This window comes from Mya arenaria, chromosome 11 (genome assembly GCF_026914265.1).
Source record: "Mya arenaria isolate MELC-2E11 chromosome 11, ASM2691426v1".
Taxonomy (NCBI): domain Eukaryota; kingdom Metazoa; phylum Mollusca; class Bivalvia; order Myida; family Myidae; genus Mya; species Mya arenaria.
The window spans coordinates 27,643,417-27,657,965 of NC_069132.1; the positions used below are offsets into that span (position 1 = coordinate 27,643,417).

Genomic DNA, 14,549 nt, shown 5'->3' on the forward strand with positions numbered 1-14,549 from the left:
ATTTCTCTCCGTGCTTGGGTCCAACAGTTATCAAACATTTACTGTCTGGTTTTTAAGTGCACTTCAATAGTCTCAACAGAATATTACACTCATGCACCGTTGTCAAATGCCTAAACATAATTACTCAACTACTTGTTAACGATGTCTTAATGTTCTAGCCATTAATTGGATGTGTTTATATTTCAATGGACATGACTCACTGTTTAATGATTTCTTGTTTGAATTTTAATAGGCTTTCAGATATTGCCAGTTTTCCTTATAAAGTAAATAAGGGATTTTTGGGTGTGTAAAAACCATATTGAGATATACCCTACCATGAGAGGCATATGTTTCAAGATGAACCAGAATCAGAAGAGAGACTTAGTAAAACCAATTATGGTTAACTCTCAATTCTGTAATTTTCTCACTGTTCATGCGTTTCTTTCTCTCCACATATCGTATGTATGCAGTTCTGTATTTTCAAATGCTTATTTACTGTGTTCAATATTTTCTGAAATAAATACTGGTTAAACCAAGATGAACCAGCTGGGTGAGAGTGTTTTAGGTGACCGCCTCCCATCCAATAGGTCATTGGCTTGAGTCCACATAGGGCACATTCTTTGACCCTTAAAAATGTCTTGAAAGGGATTCATTTTAGCTTTTAGCTTTTAGCTTTTTTTAGAATCATGCTATAATAAATATAAGCTAAGTATTAACTGTTTCCTGTTTTCTATTTCCAGTCATTCTCACAGATGTTTGTCAAGTTCCTGGAGCGTGAGTCTTCTCCCCCTGCCCCAACTGTTCGTCTTCCCGCGGAGGAGATGGCACGAGATGTTCAGCAGAAACAGAAAGAGGCCACACAAAAACCTGCGTACAACCCATTCACAGCTCCGCGCCATGCTACACATTCCACCCCATCATCGTTAGCAACAGGGTCACATGGGTCGTCACATGACTCACACATTCTCATCAGTCCTGCGGTCTCCATGGCCCAGACATTCCCGACATTCGCGACACCATCGCAGGACTCAAGAACTCCACCAAGTTCCGGGAGAAACACACCCGCATCAACATCGTCTAGTGCAATTCTTAAAGATGTGCTTAACAGATAGCACTAAAAATGGCTGATTTTTAACACTACCACCTGAAAACAATGTAAAATTACCTTTATGACACCACAAACTGTAATACTTTTTAAGTATTTTCAATCATTTATGTTTTTGTCTTGTTCACAAACTAATTGTCACTAGTCTTGGTGACCTATATTTGTGGATATTTGTGGACATAGAGATCCGATCTTTGCCAACATATTTGTATTTATAAGCATAACCATGAATGGCATAATAATAAAGTTGATGTAATTTATGGGATGGAAGGTATATTTGTTATTGGGTCAACTTATTTTACCTTGTTTGTTTTTGGTATTGAAAAGCTTGTCAATGTCAGCAGTGTTGTCATAGCATTGGTGTGGACATTATCATTATCATCAGTGCTATGTTAAAACACTAATGTTGGCTATAACTCAGAAACAGTTAAAGCTATTTGCATAAAACTTGGCACATTTGTTCAATTTGTTCACAATGGCAGTATGCATACATGCAATAACACCCTATAATTCTGGCTAAACTATTTGTTGAGTGATGCCCCCTATTGTCAACTGATAGAAAATGGTGGATGACTTGCATCTGCTTGCCATGCACTTGTTCTTCATTACAGACATTTATTAATCATACAGTTTGTTTTGTATGTATTTTAGACTGTATTTGGTTATTTTATGATTGAAGTTTCTGTCTTTCTTGCATCTTGTTTGTGTTCTGAAAATGTTTTATCTTAAAAAAATGCATTTCATAATGAAATATTAGTTAAGTTCATGAATTATATACAGAAGTAGAACCAGGAAAGAAACCAAGCAAACTATAGTGTTCTTATAATGTAGATCAGAATGTGGTACCAATTAAAATAATTACATTGCATATAATAATTACATTGTATGTGAACTAATTGTGGGTTAATTGTAAAGCTTGTGTTCGTGTTGGTCAAACACTTACTGCATTTTACGCGGCTACATTTTGGTGTTAACTGGCTGGTTTTATTTGTGTACTTTAAATAAGGATAATATGTTCAATCTCTGTGATTAATAATGATATTCATTACATGAAAATACATCCACCTTTGTGGAAACTGTGAACAGATTGATTATAAATTATTAAAACTATGTATTTATATCAAAGTGTAATATATTATAAGGCAATTAAAAGCTTAAAGCATGAATAGTTTTTGTTACGTGTATTCCTAAGCATATTGCGATCGAGGTCATCATTGTGGATAGAAATTTATATTCTGGCCCTTCGTATTCACTGTTTGCAGAAAATAGAATACAACTTATTATATAAAGCTAGTTCTAGTGAAAATGAAGCCTAGTGGTAGGACGCTGCAGTTTTGATCCCCCTCCTCAATGCGAGACATACAACAGGGGTCCCATGTGTCAGTGCTGTACCCTGTTGCATGCTAACCTCTAACCAGGGTTCCATTCTGTCTATGCAGTATACCCCACAACCTTTGTTAACTCTCACTGTGTCCGGTTGTAAAAACATGGATGATACTCTGCAATTATAACTTTCTTACTAATGATAAATGATACAAACATATTATCAACATTTATCATATTTGATATATAATAAATATAGTGGAATGGTTCAGTTGTGCAAAAAACACTACAGATATATAGACACTTAAATTTTTGATCACATATTTTGTATATTCAAGCTTAAAAATGTACATTTGTAATTGCATTGTACTCTAGGCCATATTTTCAAATACAATTTTCTATGAAATGCATGTCTCTAATATCTCAACTTTATGGATCATAATTTATTATGTTACATGTGCTTTTGACACATTACACACAACTAAATAACTTTCAAATGAATGGTCCTATTAACATCTTGGGAGTCGCTGTGTTCTTCAATGTTTCTGGATTAAAACATAACATTAACATGAGAGAACTTGAAATGAAACGGAGTCTTGTTACTCATCAGTAATACCCGAGCAGTTAAGACCTACAGGTGGCCCTCGGGCCCATAAGGCTTGGGGATATATACAGGCTTGAAGCGAGTGGGAAGTTCATATGAAGTTCCTTATGCATGCTCAACTGTCAGCAACTGGCTGTACATACAGCACCCCTACAGATAACAAGAGCTGTCACAGTATGTGACGAATGCCCCCGAATGTGACATTGACCTACGAACAAGGTCAGTACATGAAAAGTTGATCTTGCCTTTACGTGTCAAATACATATGGCAAGTTATTTTAAATTGCCTCTGAACATAAAAAATACCACCCATACTTGACAACCTACACTGTTATGTCCTTATATTCAGAATTCCCTTGTGAATAAACACTTAGTGTATCTTTCACCTAAGAGGTAGGGACATGGGTCTTGCACACGACACGTTGTCTTCGTATGTGGAACACATGTAGCAAGTGATTTTAAAATCTGTCCATACAAGGGAAAGTATCAGCCCTGACACGACAACCTATACTCTATGTCGTTATATGCAGCACTCCATTGTAAATAAACTCTAAGTGTGACCTTGACCTTTGAGGTAGGGACACGGGTTTTGCACGCGACACGTTGTCTTGGTATGTGGAACACATGTGGCAAGTTATTTTAAAATCTGTCCATACAAGGGAAAGTTACAGCCCGGACACGACAACCTATACTCTATGTCCTTATATGCAGCACTCCATTGTAAATAAACACTAAGTGTGACCTTGACCTTTGAGGTAGGGACACGAGTATTGCACGCGACACGTCGTCTTGGTATGTGGAACACATGTTGCAAGTTATTTTAAAATCTGTCCATACAAGAGAAAGTTACAGCCCGGACACGACAACCTATACTCTATGTCCTTATATGCAGCACTCCATTGTGAATAAACACTAAGTGTGACCTTGACCTTTGAGGTAGGGACACGGGTCTTGCACGCGACACGTCGTCTTGGTATGTGGAAGACATGTGGCAAGTTATTTTAAAATCTGTCCATACAAGGGAAAGTTACAGCCCGGACGCGACAACCTGTACTCTATGTCCTTATATGCAGCACTCCATTGTGAATAAACACTAAGTGTGACCTTGACCTTTGAGGTAGGGACACGGGTCTTGCACGCGAAACGTCGTCTTGGTATGTGGTACACATGTGGCAAGTTATTTTAAAATATGTCCATACAAGGGAAAGTTACAGCCCGGACACGACAACCTATACTCTATGTCCTTATATGCAGCACTCCATTGTGAATAAACACTAAGTGTGACCTTGACCTTTGAGGTAGGGACACGGGTCTTGCACGCGACACGTCGTCTTGGTATGTGGAAGACATGTGGCAAGTTATTTTAAAATCTGTCCATACAAGAGAAATTTACAGCCCGGACACGACAACCTATACTCTATGTCCTTATATGCAGCACTCCATTGTGAATAAACACTAAGTGTGACCTTGACCTTTGAGGTAGGGACACGAGTCTTGCACGCCACACGTCGTCTTGGTATGTGGAACACATGTGGCAAGTTATTTTAAAATCTGTCCATACAAGGGAAAGTTACAGAGCCGGACGGATGGACGGACGGACGGACGGACGGACGGTGCGATTTTAATATGCCCACCTTCGGGGGCATAAAAAGCATTTTCCTAAATGGCACCGGCCAACACATAATGCAGGTTACCGATGAGTTTGGACTCTTACCAAATGTTTCATCTGACCTGGGAATAACAAGTAAATTGTAGACCTGTAGGAAGTCTCACTATGAATAAACATGTTTTCAGTCTCAGCCATAAATGAAACTATGACTTGGTTATCGAGACCAAACAGACACACAAGGTCACAAGACAACAAACAGATACATTTTCCATATAAAACACTTATGGCCTAAATATCATGAAAATACCTTGACTCAATCTCAGACTAAACTCATTTTACCACATAACATCAAAAGTTATCAAAAATCGTATATTATGTTATACACCATTAACATACATGTAGAATATGTTGATAAAAAACTTCGGTCAAGATTCCAAAGAAAAAATAATTAACAGCATAAGATGTAATTCAGTACAACTCAGTGTTTTACCAATCACTCAAGTATATTTTGGCCCTAGATTAAGTTGTCTTCGAAATGTTGACAGTGCTTATATGTGGTAAGATGAGGTGATACTGAGATTGAGGTTTGACTAGAGTATTTTGGAGATATCGTGGCCAGTTATTAAATATTTGGGAAACAGCCTTGGGCCTCCTTTAAACACTGCACGAAACTAGGAACGCATCCAGTGAATACTTGTTCCCCTTGCTAAACTTGTATCTCTTGCCCCCCCCCCCCCCTTCCTCCCCTTAGTTGTCCAAGCGATTTTTCATATCAATAATGAATGTGGTTTAGAACAACTGAGGATGGGGCGCTAGTAACCAGTAACACCCAATAACATTCGAAAATATCGAAACAACTACCAAACATCCGTTGGTAGTGAGAAATGTATCATTCACTCATTAAGTACTTAGTGAATGGTCATGTCGTTTTCACACCTTTACATTCACTGAAGATGTGCAATAATTTAAAATTAGCCACATTAAACGTTATATTGTTATATGCATCAAGTGTTATTGCTGTCCAAAGTGTCAACTGGAATAATGAAGTAACTGGAAACACTGCCAACTCTCTTTCAAGTTCGCTACAAATGTTTCACAGTGCTGAATGTACAATGTTTTCTTATTAGGGCAGTTTCGACATAAAAAATTCCTAAGACGTTTTCGAGCTTTTACCATAGCTTTCTCGGTCACCTGACCTCGTTCAGCGCGTTTAGCAAGCGTTAATTCCTGTTTAGCCGTTGTGACGTCATTCTTTATGACGTCACATTCGGTTTCCTTCCAAGCAACGTCACCATCTACTCCAGTGTCAAAATTTGGCTTATTTGTCCGTTCATGATGTTTAGCACACAGCGTTACAAACGACTCATGTACATTATCATCATTATCATCATAATAATCATCATCATCGTCGTCAATTCGTTTCCACGCACCTGAAGCAGGGACGGTGACGTCATCGTTCCAGTCTTCCCGATTTTTGAAAACGTACGAATATTCCCAGTCACGCAAAACGCTTACGTCTCTTCGGATGTCATCAGGAATAGGAAACGGTACATCATTCAGGTCCCCACCACATATTGTCTGCTCATTCAAATGTTTTGGAATGTTTGCTAACCAACGTAACAACAATTTGCGGAAATGAACGTTGATTGCATATCCCTCATCCCCGTTCAACAAATCATATATTTCATCCCGCATTTGACGTAACACGTAGTGACGCTCGCGATCTTTGACGTCAGCAACATGACAGGCGTTCAAGACCTTTTCAAGATCGTGCTTTGTGACGCCACTGTCCCGTGCGGAGTAGATGACATAACCGTAGTTTGGGCGTGGTGTCGAGTAGAAGTGACCGATACCCTCGTGTAGGTTGATTGTGGTAGAATACTTCCTGAACTCAGCAATTCTTGGCTGCAAACGACAACATGACAAACCAATATACCAAGACTGTAGACTTCATTACACGATATACTTAAAGACACCTTGTAGAAATGAATCATCAAAGATGTATTATTTTAACGACATACGGATTGAATGGATAAATGTTTGAATGAACAAGTGTTTGAGATATTAAATCATTGATTAAGCAAATAATTGAACGAATGGTGCATTAAAACGGGATTAAATGAAAGAACGAACAAACGAACTAACATGCGAATGAATTGATTAATTATCGAATCATTAAATAATTAAATTAATAATCGAAAAACATAAAGTCAGAACTACCGTTACAATCTGGTTGAATTTTTCCAAATCATAGACGCCTGACCCGTATTTGAAGAGACCTTTTTCTCCTTTAAGGGTAAGCTGCACCTCTCCAGTTCTGTAAACCGGAAGAAGGTCTGTTGATTGGGGAGCTGCCGAAATGTCGAGGGGAAGTAGCAGGAGCGCCTGCAACGTTAACTCTTCCTTCTGGTCCGCGCGCTTCCGACACGCCTCGATCGCTCGTGCACGTTGCTCGTGGATTTCAAAACGTGACTTGAGGTTAGACGCGTTGTCATTGCGACTGATTTCTCTGTTTTTGACGTCAGTTGAAAAGTGCACTGAAGCATGATAGACGAATTTGAAGTTTGATGGACCTCTAATGATCGCCGCTGTTTCGCCGTTGCCGTTTGCTGATCTGAGAAAAATGATAGCATATGGTCTAACAGATAAACATGATACTGAATTCAAAACATTTGTTTGTAACGTCAAAGCATTGCAGACTACTTAATTATTACGCTCAGTTGTATGTAACTTGGAAAAGCTGTCCACAGGTTATCTTTTGGCTAGTTTGCACATTTAAATTTGATTGGTTTATAATATAGTTTGAAAATCGGACTCCATTTGCTATCGAATATCGATTGGAATCGGACTATGCATTTCGATTTACTATCGGACCATAATCGTAAGTTCATTATATTATTTGGGAATTCATTTTTATACATAGTATCATCATGATCATTTAAATAGTTTAACCTGGAGTCAGTAAGTGTGATACTATAGTCATGCTTATTGGAGCAGTTTATAATGTCCATGAACTTATAATGACTTTAATAAATTCACGAACGAACATAACAACAAAACACATTTATCAGATGCAAAATGATGCACACCGCATCAAGTTCATGTAAGTTACCGCATTACAAAAAGATACGTAATTACCGGAGGTAACATTAGCTTCATCGATTTCGGACAACCGCTATCGATCGACGCCGACATTACATTTTCATCGACGATTTATCGATTGTACTCGATACTCGTTTCATCACTAGTTTATACATTCTCGTTCACCAGAGTGATGATTTATTACGATCGAACCTCTGGTGAATGAGAATGTAGTTTATAGTAATTTTTGGTAAACTTTTACAAAACAAACGAAATAACCAGTTTTCATTTGGCTGCAGCTAATGTTTTTCTTTGAAGAATGCTTATCTACAGCAACATTATAAATTGTATTTTAAGATATAGAACAAAGCTTCTTTTCACACAAGCACTTTTTAAGTGTATGCTTGAAGTTCTCAATATTCGTAATCCGCCGCTTTTGAGTCAAGTGTTCGATAATATAGAAACATAATAAACACTATGAACTTACCGGTTCACGCTTTCAATGTGATGGTTCCGTATGGCTGGGAAGCGGTTATGGAGCTTAAGGCAGCGATCACATAGCCACATCCGGCACTCCTTGCAGTGGGCCGCCGCTTCAACGTGCCGGTCGTCACTCTCGCATATCGTGCACGAGATATCGTGCCAGCTCTCGGAGCCGCCCGCGAGATCCTCGTCCCTATGCATTCGTATGTATACTGTTGGATTTTCAGTTTGGGTACACTAATTCTTATATTTCCTTTCAAAACAAACTTTGAGAATTTGTTCTAAAACAGCTCAAGATTATGTGAACAACTTGTACTATGAAGTTTGTACAAATCAGAAATGTATACAAACAAGTTTTTCTTTATATCCATGTAAAGGAGCAAATTGTAAGAACACGATATTCAAGCACAGTTATTTTTCTTCCTCCTCTAAATATTTAAGCAAATGGGCGATATTCTCATGAAACATTGATCGGTATACGATATATACCCTAAGAAAAGACTAGGTCAATACGGTCAATACTTATACAGTATTTATAGTTTATATAAATAATCACGCCCAAGGTATTATTTTGATGATTGAACAGATAGATAAACACCTACATGTACGCCCGATATTCATACACTTCAGATCTCTCTAACTCGCCGTTGTAACACTTTATTACAATAAAATAAATAGCCATGTTTTTACGATTTAACTGTGTCACTTCTATAAATAAACATGAATTTATAGTATCAGTATTGCCTACATGTATATATCCAACCATGTACGACTTTGAAATACCGCATACACTGAAACAGTACAGTATTCATGTCTATTAAAGGCCCATTAAAACAAATCTACATTTATATAATATTTAAATATCTTCATTATCATTATGATGATTATGAGAATTGTTATGAGTATTATGAGTATTTTGATAATGATGACGATGATGATGATGATGATGATGATTAGTAGTAGTAGTAGTAGTAGTAGTAGTAGTAGTAGTAGTAGTCGTAGTCGTAGTAGTAGTAGTAGTAGTAGTAGTAGTAGTCGTCGTCGTCGTCGTAGTAGTAGTAGTAGTAGTAGTAGTAGTCGTCGTCGTCGTCGTCGTCGTCGTAGTAGTAGTAGTCGTAGTAGTCGTAGTCGTATATAATAATAATAATAATAATAATAATAATAATAATAATAATAATAATAATAATGATGATGATGATGATGATGATGATGATGATGATGATGATGATGAGGATTGTTACACGTTTGTTATTCTTAATAAGTTTGCATTAATTTTATATTTAATGCTATATTTGTAACACTTGAATATCACATTTTATTTCGTTTTGACAAATAATTTACATGATATTGCGTGTTACAGTTATGACAAGTTAGATCATTTAGCAGTTTGAAACACTCCCAATAAAGGAAACTGAATATAATCTGCTTAAACAAAAATATTGACTACGTTACCTTCAACGAAAAACAAGCTTCATTGGAGGCATAATTAAAGAAGACGTTCAAGATCACGGAATATCATTTTAAGGAATGAATTGCGGGGTTGATGTCATTATCGGGGTATGAACGCAATTGGGCTGGTCTAAGTGTGTGGATTCCGAAGGAATCAATAGTTCATTATGTTATTCAAGAAACGTTAAAAAAATACTTCATTTCATTTCAGATTACCTTTCCGTATTCCTTTCTCACCCATTCTGTAAATAGGACGACTCGACTGTTACGGGATACATTTTTTTTTAAATGACGTCACAATAACGCGGGAAAAGATCAACCACTTGAAATCGCTTTTAAACATAAAATTGAAACACTTTTGGCTACAAAACGTTTAATGTTTAATAACTTAGCACTTTCTAAAATGTTGATTTATATTTTACGGGACCTGCTGACACAATACAAACAATAACAAGATCAATAGTTTTCATGTATATTGTTATGCGATGAATTGCGATCCGAACATATCCGAAGAGGCAGTTCATTTAAGGAATGAAAGTTGATGTGTAAATATACATGTATAAGGTAACGTATCTATGCTTAAAGCTGCACTCTCACAGATTTACAATTTTTACAACTTTTTTATTTTTTGTCTTGGAGCGAGCCAATTTTTCTGTAAATATCTGCAAACCAATGATGTAAGACTGCTGACAACAGATCAGATCGCAGATTTTCATATTTCCGTTCGAAAATTCATGTTTTATCGCTTAAACCATTACTAACGGTTTAAGAAAAATGCATAAAACATCAATTTTTGAACTTAAATTTAAAAATCTGCGATCTAATCTTTTGTCAGCAGACTAATATAACTGGTTTTCAAAACTTTTCAATGGATTTTCGCAAAAAATGGCTCGTTCCATGACAACAAATTAAAAAGTTGTCTAAACGTTCAATCTGTGAGAGTGCAGCTTTAATATACGTCACAATATACGACTTTTACTAAACAGTTCCTTAATAAGGAACTGTTTAATCAACAATATTAAAACGAAACCTGTTTCTAACAATTTGAACATCTTTTTCCGCGCCTCAAAACAGAATGTAATATGTTTATTGAACTAAATAACTATTAAGAAAGGAATTCACATAAGTTTTTAGTAACTTGTTTTTCAATCCTTATTATTTGTATTGTTGTTAAAATACATGAAATAAATACTATTTCAACTAAAACAGAATTTTATGTGTGAACGACATAACAACTTTGCACTTCGAACATAAGAAACGTATCTTAGTTTGTAATTTTTGCAAATGGACTTTCAATCAGTGTGTCTGTTCCACTAGTTATTACGTAGGTTCTGCTTGATCGTCCGATGGCCATTGAGGCCTCTAAAATGACATGCGCATGATTCATCTAGAGTTCATCCCCGGGGAGTGGCCATTTGAACGTAAGTCCAGACTTACTTTCTTTATTGTACATGAAGATGAAGGTGAGGTGAACCTCCCCGTCCTCTCTTCAAGGACCTTCGTCACGTACCACGCCCTGTGGTAGACTACCGTGGCAAAGGACCCAACGCCGTAGGCAATTGTGTCTGAATGCAAGAATATGTAATAATTTAAATTTATCTCTAAACGCTCAGACTTGCAACACGCATTTTAAAAAAAATACAGACCCAAATCCAGGCAATAGAGTGCCCTTCCTTCTATTTAATAAAGTCTTTTTTGGGGACATGAAGAAGTTGAATGGAGTCCAAGAATGGTGATGTTTGTAAGATTTCTTTATCTAGATTTTATCCAGTGGTCAAAATAAGCATCAGTTGGTGCAACAGCCAAACCCAGACACTGGTATTTTAAAATGTTGAAGTTTATATATGAGGGCTTGTTATTATTCGAATGATTACTAGCAGGTTTGTTATGTTACGGCCGCCTGTCCAGCAAGTCTTGTATTGGTTTGTGGTCACCAAGCCGAACAAGTTGGTTTCCTCCGAGTACTCCGGTTTCCCGTACAATACAAGGCCACACTCTCGCGTAACATCGTGCCAACGAGAGTGATTAATATAATGTTGTTTTAATTTGTTTCGTTGCAAAATATATAAGATTAAAATGAACTAAACTTAACTCAATCTTGAAACATTTGTGCTCATATATTTCAAAAGAAAAAGTCACAATTGCATGTTCACAATATAGATATGACAGATATCATAGAAATACTATTTGTCTCAGCCATAACTTGAACCAATGATGAAAAATTACAGTACAGCCAGGCATCAATGGAAGGTGTGTTGCGCATGAAATTTGTACTCTCATATCAAGGTCATGGTCAAATTTGGAGGTCAATTTCCCAATATGGATTTTGAGTCAAAGGATTTTTAGGGCACTAATTGAACACGTTTCTGAATATAGATTTGACTGAAATTGAATACTACAGAGACAGCCAAATAGCCAAACAATTAAAAAAACAATTAATGTTTAAAGCTGCACTCTCACAGATTTACCATTTCTACAACTTTTTATTATATTTTTTGTTTGGAAAGGGCCATTTTTTGCGTAAATATCTGCAAACCAGTGATAAAAGACTGCTGACAAAAGATCAGATCGCAGACTTTCATATTTCTGTTCGAAAATTACTGTTTTATGTCTTAATTTAAAACCGTTACTAACGGTTTAAGAAAAATGCATAAAACATCAATTTTTTAACTTAAGTATAAAAATCATCAATCTATTTTTTGTCAGCAGTCTTATATAACTGGATTCCATGGATTTTTGCAAAAATTGGCTCGTTCCAGGACAAAAAATAAAAAAGTTGTCAAAACGTTCAATCTGTGACGGCGCAGCTGTAAGTCTCAACAAGAAACTAATGCTAGCAAACACTAAACGAGAAACATTGAACATAGAAGAAGAAGAAGAAGAAGAAGAAGAAAAGAAGAAGAAGAAGAAGAAGAAGAAGAAGAAGAAGAAGAAGAAGAAGAAGAAGAAGAAGAAGAAGAAGAAAAAGAAGAAAAATAATAATAATAAGTTGTTGTTGAAGAAGAAGAAGAAGGAGAAGGAGAAGAAGAAGAAGAAGAATGCAGGAGGAGGAGGAGGAGGAGGAGAAGACGGAAGACGAAGAAGAAGATGAAGAAGCAGAAGAAGAAGAAGATGAAGAAGAAGAAGAATAAGAAGAAGAAGAAGAAGAAGAAGAAGAAGAAGAAGAAGAAGAAGAAGAAGAAGAAGAAGAAGAAGAAGAAACAGCAGGAGGAGGAGGAGGAGAAGACGGAAGACGAAGAAAAAGAAGAAGATGAAGAAGAAAAAGAAGAAGAAAAAGAATGTGAAGAAGAAGAAGTAGAAGAAGAATTTTCCCTAACACAAGAGGTCGTGCATTCCAGCCTCACCAAGGTTAGAGTGGTCAAGTGATGAAAGTGCTTGTCTCTCATCAAAGAGGTTAGACTGGTCAATTGGTAAAGGTGTCCATCTCTCACCCAAGTGATCGTGCATTCCAGCCTCACCAAGGTTAGGATGGTCAACTGGTAAAGGTGTCCATCTCTCACAAGTGGTCTTGCATTCCAGCCTTACCAAGGTTAGACTGGTCAAGTGGTAAAGGTGTCCATCTCTCACCTAAGTGGTCGTACATTCCAGCCTTACAAAGGTTAGAATGGTCAAGTTGTATAAGTGTTTGTCTCTTACCCAAGCGGTCGTACATTCTGGCCTCACCAAGTGAGTGGTCAAATTGTATAAGTGACACTCTCTCACACAAGAGATCATGCATTCAAGCCTCAAAAATGTTAGAGTGACCAAGTGGTATAGGTGTCCATATCTCACCCAAGAGGTCATGCATTCAAGCCTCACAAAGGTTGAGCGGTCAAGTGATAAAAGCGTTTGTCCCTCATACAAGAGATCGTGTTTTCAAGCCTCACAAACGTTAGTTTGGTCAAGTGGTATAGGTATCCGTCTCTCATACAAAGGATTGTGGATTCGAGCTTCACCATGGTGTGAATGGTCCAGTGGTGAAGGTGTTCATCTCTCACCGAAGAGGTCATGCACTGCAGTCACACCAAGGAGAGAATTGTTAAGCTGTATGTGTCCACCTCTCACTCAAAAGTGCATGGATTTGAGCCTCACAAGGGTGAGAATGGTCAAGTGTCTGTCTTTCACCCAAAAAGTCATGGGTACAAGCCACATCAAAGTGAAATTGGTCAAGTAATGCATAAAAGAGGTTGTGGATTCAAGCCTCATCAAGTGGTATAGGTGTATGATTCTCACCATATGTAGTGGGTTTGGGCCACAATTGGGTGAGTGATCAGTGGTATAAGTCTCAATGTATTGTAAGAGAGATTGTGGGTTCAATCACTACCTGGCTGAGAGTGGTCTAGGTAACTGCCTCTCATCTAAGAGGTCATTTGTTCCAGAATGGTCTCATTGTATAGGTGTCTGCCTATCATCCAAGAGGTCATTTGTTCCAGAATGGTCTCATTGTATAGGTGTCTGCCTATCATCCAAGAGGCCATTTGTTCCAGAATGGTCTCATTGTACAAGTGTCTGCCTATCATCCAAGAGGCCATTTGTTCCAGAATGGTCTCATTGTATAGGTGTCTGCCTATCATCTAAGAGGTCATTTGTTCCAGAATGGTCTCATTGTAGAGGTGTCTGCCTATCATCCAAGAGGCCATTTGTTCCAGAATGGTCTCATTGTATAGGTGTCTGCCTATCATCTAAGAGGTCATTTGTTCCAGAATGGTCTCATTGTATAGGTGTCTGCCTATCATCCAAGAGGCCATTTGTTCCAGAATGGTCTCATTGTATAGGTGTCTGCCTATCATCCAAGAGGCCATTTGTTCGTGGGTGATCTTGTTGTATAAGTTTATGCCTCTCATCAGATTGTTTGTCTAAGAGTGATTTAATGGTATAGGTGTCCCTCTGAGACCAAAGCTGATCTAATGGTATAGGTGTCCCTCTGAGACCAAAACT

General features: G+C 37.5%; 2 protein-coding genes across 5 annotated transcripts in view; one reads left to right on the plus strand and one right to left on the minus strand.

Moving 5' to 3' along the window:
• The window catches only part of LOC128207491 (thyroid receptor-interacting protein 11-like), a 59,067-nt gene extending 56,817 nt beyond the window's left edge, over window positions 1-2,250 (plus strand). For all 4 annotated transcript variants that reach the window (XM_052910441.1, XM_052910444.1, XM_052910442.1 and 1 more), the window contains one exon: window positions 720-2,250. In XM_052910441.1, the coding sequence (XP_052766401.1) occupies window positions 720-1,091 (372 nt within the window). In that variant the 3' untranslated portion in view covers window positions 1,092-2,250. The remainder of the gene's footprint in view (window positions 1-719) is intronic.
• Window positions 2,251-5,378: 3,128 nt separating this feature from the next.
• Window positions 5,379-8,576, minus strand: LOC128207492 (uncharacterized). The gene is made up of 3 exons (XM_052910445.1): window positions 8,188-8,576; window positions 6,840-7,233; window positions 5,379-6,524 (listed from the first exon to the last, which is right to left on the minus strand). Exons 1-3 carry the CDS (start codon window positions 8,382-8,384, stop codon window positions 5,649-5,651), a joined length of 1,467 nt encoding a protein of 488 aa, XP_052766405.1. The 5' UTR covers window positions 8,385-8,576; the 3' UTR covers window positions 5,379-5,648.
• Window positions 8,577-14,549: the final 5,973 nt, after the last annotated feature.